Here is a 9,323-nt window from a genome sequence, read left to right as displayed (position 1 = left end):
AAACAGATAATGAAACATATCCTTGAAAGGCGGGAACAAAAAGAGAGAAGAAGAAGATAGAAAGGTTTGGTCCTAATTGGTCTCGTCTTTATGACCTTAGCGTTAAATACAAAGATTCAACAACAAGCTGGCTGGTAAGATCTCAATCTACGTAAAACAAGAGTTTCTGGATAGCCATTTGACTTTATTTCAATCTATCTTGTACACATGCATTCATTACTATTCAGTTGAGTCTACAGAGTTATTCATTCAGCTCTTTAAATTCAGTTTAGCAAGTTATTTCATTCAGAGAAGAAAATCATGCACAATCATCTCTTGTAATAACAGTATCATCAACATAGACAACTAAAAGAATAATACCAGTAGTTGATTGTCGGTAGAATACTGAGTGATCACACTAGCTCTTTTCAACCCAAATTCTTGAAAAACATTAGGATAACCCAACAAACACAAAGGGAAATGCGTCTTGCATAGAAAAGGGAAAATCATTCAAACCCTAGCAAACCTTTCTGCACCCAAAAGATGGATCTACGGCCTTGCAAAAGAGTTGAAGAGACAAATAAGAAAGTGAAAAGAGTTGAAGATCATAGTCGAATCAGTAAGTTGCCGGATTCTCTTCTTATTCTGATTCTCTCACTTTTGCCAACAAAAGATGCCTTCACAACATCTGTTCTCTCAAAAAGGTGGGAGCATCTATGGCCTTCAATATATAGCTTCTTTTTCTCTTTTAAAGATAAATCGCAAAGGAAAAACTTCATATCCTTTGTCGATTATGTATTAGATCATTCTACTTGTTCCAAAATTAAAAACTTCCATTTGAATTTCACCCACATGTCCAAATACGAGCAACGAGTCGGATTTGTTGATGACATAGTAGATTTCAAAATCAGCCGATGGGTTCCTACTAATGAGGAGAAAAATAAAAATAAATTATTGTTCCCAATCTCCCGATGGCTTGCTACTATTGTTGAAAAGAATGTTGAAAATATTGTACTGTCATCAGATTCATATGAGAATGACTCTATTGACTTGCCTGACACTATCTACAAGTGTTCTTCCTTGATAACATTAGATCTCACGTGTTGTATACTTGATAAGGAAGTCGTCATAGATTGGAAGTCTTTAAAGACCCTACGATTGAATGACATAACCTTAGATGATGACAGAATTGTAAACATACTCTCAGGTTGTCCTGCTTTGGAAATCCTCGAATTTCTTGAATTCTCCGGATTCCGTCATATGGAAATTAGTTCTTCTAATTTAAAGAGGCTTAAGTTCGAAAATCATTTGCCGTACTATAACTCTAATGATCTCTCTTTGGATATTTTTGCCCCACATATTCAACATTTGGAGATCTCCGGATATATGTATGATCTCAGGTGTAGGCTAGTAAATGTATCCTCTCTGATCAGTGCAAAGCTTACTTTCCAAATGAACTGGACTTGGTTTGATCAAGGTCCTGATGAGCATCAAGTTATAAAGACACTCATCGAAGATTATCTTCAAAAGTTGAGCAATGCAACTGAGTTAACGATTGGGACTTGCTTCATCTAGGTTTGTTGACCTTATTTGCTTTTTAGTATATAGATATCAAAAAGAGAAAACACTAAGAATATAACACAATTTGAGAACTTTTAAACTTTTTACAAATACAAAACTCTCCTGACTTTTTGCAATCTTTCTGTCAACTTTCTAAAGTTGGGTACTTCTTCTACCATTCAGCTACATTGTTAGATGGTCAGATTTTCCATAACATTATCTGTCTACATAGGATTTTTCTTCCTTTCATTTGTTCTTGGTTTCTCGAACGTTCACTAGTTTCATTGGGATTACCACCTCAGGTACTGATGCAGTTTGATAAGATGTCGCTTCTAGAATTGAAATGCAAGTGTCTAACTCTGGATTGGCATATCACAGAGCCTTATTTCTATGGAGCAGCTATCCCGTTGCGAGCCTCGACTCATGTGGAGACACTCAACATAACCATGGCAACTACTTCTGTAACTTCCTGCAACTTTTGCTCTTTTATTTGCACATCCATTGTAGGAAGTTTTAACATCCCTCCCCCTTTCCTACATTGAACGGTGTTCCAAAATGGATGCAATCATGTAAATATATCTTTGATTATCAACGAGAGACGTTTGTCACTAGAAAACTTCATGTTAAAAAAATTGTTGACAAACTTAAGAGTTGTTACTCTTAGCTTGGTCTACCTATTCCAAGATTCATCCTAAGAGGAACAACTTTTGTAATCATTTTCCCAGAACCATTGAAGATTGGTCGATTCAGAAATTGTTCTATACCAGACACTTGTCCTATGAAATCACATTTTGTAAGTTTTGTGTATTATGATTTTCATTTGACTATATTCTCTTTCCAGTTGGATCTTGAGCAATGCGCATTTGAGTTGGGATATTTGGCCAAAGAACATGATATTCATTTCCTGTCAAGCTTCGAGTTTTCCAACCTTTAGAATGTCAAGGTTGTCAATGCTTCCAAGATCTGCTTGAAGGAGCATCTTGAATGGGATTATGATGATCTTTTCAACTTTTCAGAATTTCTACTAAAGAATACAAAAGTTTTGGAGAAGTTCGTAATTATATCAAGGAAAATTTGTAGTATCTGTTCAATGAACTGTGCTTCTCGATATTCATCTCGATTGGCTAAGAAATTGGTATGTTGCCCAAGATCCTCAACCAGTTCTGTGATCATTTGCGAGGAGGGAGCTTTCTGTGACTAGATTGCAAGTCGTTTTCTGTTTCAGTACCATAAATGTTACTTCATATTTAGCTTTTGATTTACTGCTGGTGAAAATCTTGAATTTGTCTATGTAACTAATAACTATTTGTTCTTGTTATCATGTCCTTGTGACATACCAATGTTATGGTTGTTTGGTTTCTCATAAAACTTTTCTTTGTCGCATTTTAGATGTTGTGCATATGTTTCAGAAATTCTAGCAGGTTGTTTCCTTAGATTGACTAGCCATACTTTTTCTCATAATTAGGGTTATGAAATGATGTGTTTTGCAAACTTTGTCAATGACATCAAGGTATTATTATCAGAAGGTGTTTCTACTGTTAATTTATCACAAAGATTCTGTAGTCAATTATGATTGAGACTTACAATGCAGTCAAATGCTATTTTTTTAACTTAAGGTCGTATTATAAGAGGGTTATGATACATCTGTTTGATTCACCTAAAATCTTAATATATTAGGTAGATTTGAGTTGGGCTTAAATAGCTTACTAGAGGTTGCAAAATATTTGTGGAACAATAGCTTATTATATCAAAGATAAGAGAGTGCCGGAGATGTACAATGAAGTATGAACTGTGAAAACCGATATTATTTTTGGTTGATCGAGAAATTGTTAGGTTGCCCAAGATCCCCCACAAGTTCTGTGATTATCGTCAAGGTGTGAGCTTTCCATGACTAATAACTGCAAACAGTGTGCCATGTCAGGATGTGGTAAATGTCGTCTTATGTTGAGTTTTTGATAAACTGCTCATGCAATCATGAAACTACTCTTTAATATAGTCCTCCTATATAGTACGAACAATTTCATCACGTTGAACATGAATTTTCCGATAAGATGATCGAGAAGACGAAACAACATTATTACTTTTAGTTAAGGCTTTTTTTTTTTTTTTTTTTTTTTTGGAAAAGAGTCAACAATACTCTCTCGCTATGGAATACGTCCTCCGTTTATATTTTGGTCAAAAGATGTCTTTCAATATTCAAAAAACAATCTTATTATTTAATGAGTCAAAAATACCACATGACATTTTCAAAATAGAAAAACTCAATTTTCCCTATCGGTGCTTTATTTCCTCATTTGTTAAGAGACAATTATAATGTCTTACGATTTAGCTGGTTTTATTTGTTTTTCAATGTAATGTTATGCTTCTTTGCAGTTAATTATGAAATTTTAACGGAATAATGATTGTTTTGTATGTGTTCAAAAATTTGTGTGCTTGAATTAGAGGGGAAAAGTTAACAAGTAATTAGAGAATCTAGAAGCTAAAATCAATTATAGTGACCGGATTTGTTATCGTCATAAAGGATTTTAACGACTGGAATAATAATCTACAAAGGACAAATTTGATCGCTAAAAATGGAATATAACAATCGGAATTTATATCGTCCCTAAAAAATCTCTAACAGCAAAATCCAATCGTCAACTCTTAACTTCAAAACTTTTATTGATTATGCATTAGCTCATTCCCTCTCTTCCAAATTTAAAAAGTTCCAACTCGAATTCCATTAGACTACGATCTCTGGTCTGACTACAACTCCTTAGTCAATCGCTGCTTTAGTTTTACTGTTGAGAGGAAAGTGGAAAATGTTGTATTGTGGTCATATGATGAAAAGATCTCATTTCCTGAATCTCTCTATAGACTACATATGTTCATCCTTGATATCTTTAGATGTTCAATCTTGTCCTTTTGATCTTCCAACGGTCATATCGTGGAACTCTCTAAAGAGCATCAAGTTGGGGATTATGGTGTTAGACAATAGCCAAATTGTGAAAATATTGTCAGGTTTCCCTGCATAGGAAACTTGAACCATTATTGGTTTGATCGGCGGGAAGATTGAGAGTCAGAAATTTTTGACCCATATCTTCCGTATTTTGGAAATATCTAGAGATATCTACAATCTCAGGCGTAGACTTGTAGATGTATCCTCCATTGAAAGCACCAAGCTTACTTGATTGACGTTTCAATGGTAATATCTGGTAGCTTAGTAGAATTTTATACAAAGTAATATCTGGTAAAATGTTCAATTTGCCTCTTGGTTAAAGTTTAACACCAAAACTCACGCCCGGTGTCGCTTTAAGAAAGAGAATGGTAATGGGTCCATTACATGTTGTAGAATGGTAGGCTAATGAACAGTCCGGCAAGAAAATGTAGCTAACTCACTGCTAGTCTGCAGCCAAACAGACAGAGAAAATGTAGCTAGGCTATTTATATATACTAGCAAAGCTTAATGCAAAAAATTTCAAATAGTCTGTATCAAGGATTAAAAACTAGGAAGTTGTAACCTTAAATCGACAGAAATATACTTCAACTCCAATGACAATTTTGCAAAGTTCATTAAAATCCTGTTCAGCAAAACAGAACAGTAGCTCTATTGCAACAAAGGTAAAACAGAAACTATTTCTCGAAACCCCTTATCGTCATCTAAATTTTGCCTGAAGAATGGATATTTCAGACGAATCAAATAAAGAGATCTAACCATACATTCTTATATGACTTAAATATAATGATTCATCAGAACTGAAAGCTTCAAGAATGAGAAACTAAGACATCATAACATTTGGTATGCCACAAGATAAGTAATTAATTGCATAGACAAGTTAAAGTGTCATGATTGTATGAGTATTCACCAAAAACTCAATATAAGGCAACATCTCGTGTATCCTAAGATAGAAAACTACTTGCAGTCTAATCATCACAAGCTCACTACTAGTAGATAATCACACAATTTGTAGAGGATCTTGGGCAACAAAACAATTTCTCAGCCAATTGAGATAAAAATGTGGACACACAGTTGGTTGAACATATCTTGCACATTATTCCCTTTGATATCACGAACTTCTCCAAAACTGTTGCATTGTTTAACAGAAATTCTGAAAGTTTCAAAAGCTTGTCAAAGCCCTGTTTGAAATGATCCTTAAAGCACCGCTCTCCGGGGGAGTTGATAATCGTAACATTCTTGAGGTTGGGAAACCCAAATAAAATCCAATTTTGCAAATCAATATCATCTCCTTTGACCAAATCTGATAACTCAAAGTGGCAGTGGGTATCTTCAAGCTGGAGAAAGAGAATTTAATCAGGACTAAATTCAAGTTAGCCTCATGGATATTGCACAAAAGTGGGGAAAAAATGATTTCAGAACCAACAAATCTTATTGGTACTTTTTAAACAGATTATGATGATTGTTCCTATCTTAAAGATTCATGGCCTACGTAACCCAAGCAAAGAGTGGATGGCACCCAACCCTTTCCATTTCAGACCTCATTTGCCTCAAAGAAAGCAACAACACCAACCAACTAATGTTAAGCTTTGCCGTGACAAAAGAAAAATTCTAAGGAGGGGTGATTAAACTCATAAAATGAATGGATTTAAAAGAAGAGAGGAAGTTACAGATTTTGTTGATAAATCTATGTCGCGTCCCTCTATGTCTAGTGCCTCCGTATATATATTTATGTTGAGTGTCTCTACATGACTTGATGCTCGCAGAAGACCAGCTACTCCATACAAATTAAACCTCTTCACATGCAACTCCAGCGTCAGATATTTGCATTTCATTTCTGGAAGTACAGTCCCTTTGAACAGCAACATGCACAGAACCTGTTGCAATAATCCCAATGAAACTAGTAATATAAAGAATGGAGAAAGCAATAAGTACAAAAAGAAAGTACTCCATGGCAACATAAGTTATGTGACAAATCTATTGAATTTCTTTAACAGTATATGCAACACGACAGTAATCAGCAGACATCTTTATACAAGAAAATGTGGGTAACATATAAGAAATAAAGTCAAATACAAGAATAACAAAAATTGACACAACAAAACAATTTGCTTCAAATCTATGAGCTAAACCAGTTCATCTCCTGCAAAGGAGCTCAAAGCATTGGATGAGTTATATGAGCCTCAAGCAAAACTTATTTGGATTGGATCATCATCTCGGTGTGGTTTTACGCAAGTCTCAACTCATATTCACCAGCCATGGTAATATACCGCACCCAAGGAAGAGCCTGATATCCACTTTTTTCTATTATCTTCAAGTAGCGAACCTAATCATCTAAACACTTTAAGCAACAATCGACACAAAAGAATCCGTGATTTCAGATACATGTATTGCAGATATGACAAAAAAAATACCCGACATTCGAAAGTTGACAAAAAAACACAAAAAAGCCACAAGTTTCTGCAACTCATCCAGTTGAGTTTGTGAAATTTGAACAAAGGTTAATTCTCAACCGTCCAAGGAAAAGTACTCTGAGATAAAAACAGACCTCTGTTAACCAAGTTCCAATGGTTAACTCCTTTACATTACGGAACGTTAGAAGGTAACCGTGGACGAGGGACCTAAAGAATTGATGATAGCCACTACAACTGTCTTCCTCAGGATCAAAATGTAGACCATAATTATCGTTGATGTCTTTGATACACATAATGTTGAAAGCAAGCTTCGCAGTAACCACAGCAGACACATCTACGAGAATACACTTGAGATCATAAAGACCTCCTGAAATTTCCAAATGCTGAATGTACGGGGCAAAAATTTCCACACAACGAAGACTTCCATCATTAATCAACCATTGACCATTCAGCTTCAGTGTATTTAACTTTGAAGACATAAATTCCAAGCGATGAGGGCCATTAAGCACAACTAAATCATGTAATTCCATATCTTCCAATACAGGGCAGCCTGACAATATTTTTGCAATTTTGTAATCATCTATAAGAAAATTCCCCAATTTTAGGCTCTTTAAAGACTTCCAGGCTATGACTGTGTCATCAAAGTTAAAACGACCCAAAACTATTGCTAATGTTATCAATGACGAACATTCGCAGAAAGATTGAGGCAATGGGAAAGGGGAAGTGATTAAATCAGTAGACCAGAGTAGAAGATGTTCCACTTTTCTAGTAGCAGCAAAATTAAGCCATTCGGTGATTTGCCAGCGGCTTTCAACATCACAATAACTGTAGTCGAGTTCGAATTTTTGTATTTTGGGAGAAACAGAACGAGATAATATATAGTTAACAAAAGATGTGAAATTTTCTCGGTAATTTGTATTAGCAAAACTGAAGTTACGAATGGAAGTCCAGAGATAAAGCCACCTTTTAGAGAGAATACATGTTGTGTATGCATCCTTTGTCGCCGAACAAGACAGAATTTTGATCAGAAGTTCATCCGGCAACGAACTGATACGGTCCTCTAGGGTTTCTCCAACTCCGGTCATTGGAATTGGATCTAATTTCGAATTGTTTCCTCAAGCAAAATAAGGATTTTGAAAAGAAGGCATAATATATGGAATTGGGTTTTAGTTCACATTTACGTTTATGTCCTTCAATTTTTAGATAATTAGACCATTAAATTTGTATAAATTTAAGCAAACAGATACATCTGTTCTACATAACATCCTATCTGACAATTTGAGTCTTACATGTATTATATCACGTATGACTCACATATATAATATACATATATAAAATATATAATTTAATAATAATAATGTATAATAATATATGTTTATAGTAGTGCGGTTTACCTCTCCTATGTGGTTTGCGAGCTATTGCATAGGAGTGGGGGTTTTACCCTGTGCGCACCCAAAGGGTAGCGGCTGCGGGTTTTCCCTTGTCATAAAAAAAAAATATATGTTTATAGAAAAAAATCCAGTATGGCGACCCAATTTTGGTACTGATCCGATCTGGTTCTAAACTAGTACCTATAGGACCAGATCGGAACTTTGGAAAAGTTTTGGTAAACCCGATTCCAATAGGATCGGTTCTGGTAATTTTGCTCGGTATAGCAAAATCAGTTATGATACTGATAAAATCGATTTGATTATGTCTGATCCATAGTCAGCCTTAAGATTTGGGCATATATTTTCAATTCATGCAGTAGACATTGTTAGAAAAAGCTATAATTGTACAGTAATCAGAAAATATATTCTTTTTTAGATAGGACTAATTTACAAAATATACATTTATAACCATATCTACTCCTTCCTAGAATAGAACTCTAACTCTCCAATTGTATAGCTATAAATATTTGCTTTTCTACTGTATCATGGATGAATAGAGAAAACTATTTTTCAGAATATCTTTTGTCTCTCTAGCATGGTATCAAGAGCCATCGTTTAAAAAAAAATTGTGTTCTTTGCTTTCTTTACACATGTACCTTGTTACCTTCTTGCATTCCTCTTGTCTCTTTATTTTCTATACACAGGCATCTATCCCTTTTTTTTTCTCTTTCTCTCTTGTATTTTGTATTTTGTCTCCTCAATGAATTCACAATCATCTTCGCACGATTTGCTCTCCACAAAATTGGATGGTTCCTATTTTTCACTATGGGAATCCACTTTGGAATTTTTGTTCAAGGAAAGGGCCTTTTTGGGTGGTAAGATGGTTCTGTTGGTCTACCAACAGATGAAAAAGAGTTAAATCGCTGGAATTTGAATAATGCAAAGGTAATCACTTGGATGCTGAATTCGGTACATGTTAACATTGTTATGGGACTTAGACCATTTAGTTCAGCTTCAGAGATGTGGCTCCACCTGCGTAACGTTTACCAACAAAGCAATCTAGCA

The 9,323-nt window shown here is 34.9% G+C and overlaps 1 protein-coding gene and 1 pseudogene across 1 annotated transcript; one reads left to right on the top strand and one right to left on the bottom strand.

Annotated features, from left to right (window-relative positions):
* The first annotated feature begins 290 nt into the window (after positions 1 to 290).
* Positions 291 to 2,895, top strand: LOC125855308 (F-box protein At5g03100-like; annotated as a pseudogene).
* Positions 2,896 to 5,277: 2,382 nt separating this feature from the next.
* Positions 5,278 to 7,999, bottom strand: LOC125855375 (F-box protein At5g03100-like). Its single transcript, XM_049535095.1, has 3 exons — positions 7,023 to 7,999; positions 6,145 to 6,351; positions 5,278 to 5,811 (listed from the first exon to the last, which is right to left on the bottom strand). Exons 1-3 carry the CDS (start codon positions 7,971 to 7,973, stop codon positions 5,464 to 5,466), a joined length of 1,506 nt encoding a protein of 501 aa, XP_049391052.1. The 5' UTR covers positions 7,974 to 7,999; the 3' UTR covers positions 5,278 to 5,463.
* Positions 8,000 to 9,323: the final 1,324 nt, after the last annotated feature.

Source organism: Solanum stenotomum, chromosome 2, assembly GCF_019186545.1.
Source record: "Solanum stenotomum isolate F172 chromosome 2, ASM1918654v1, whole genome shotgun sequence".
Taxonomy (NCBI): Eukaryota; Viridiplantae; Streptophyta; class Magnoliopsida; order Solanales; family Solanaceae; genus Solanum; species Solanum stenotomum.
Note: the sequence above shows the minus strand (reverse complement) of the source record. Positions and strands in the feature narration are given on the sequence as shown.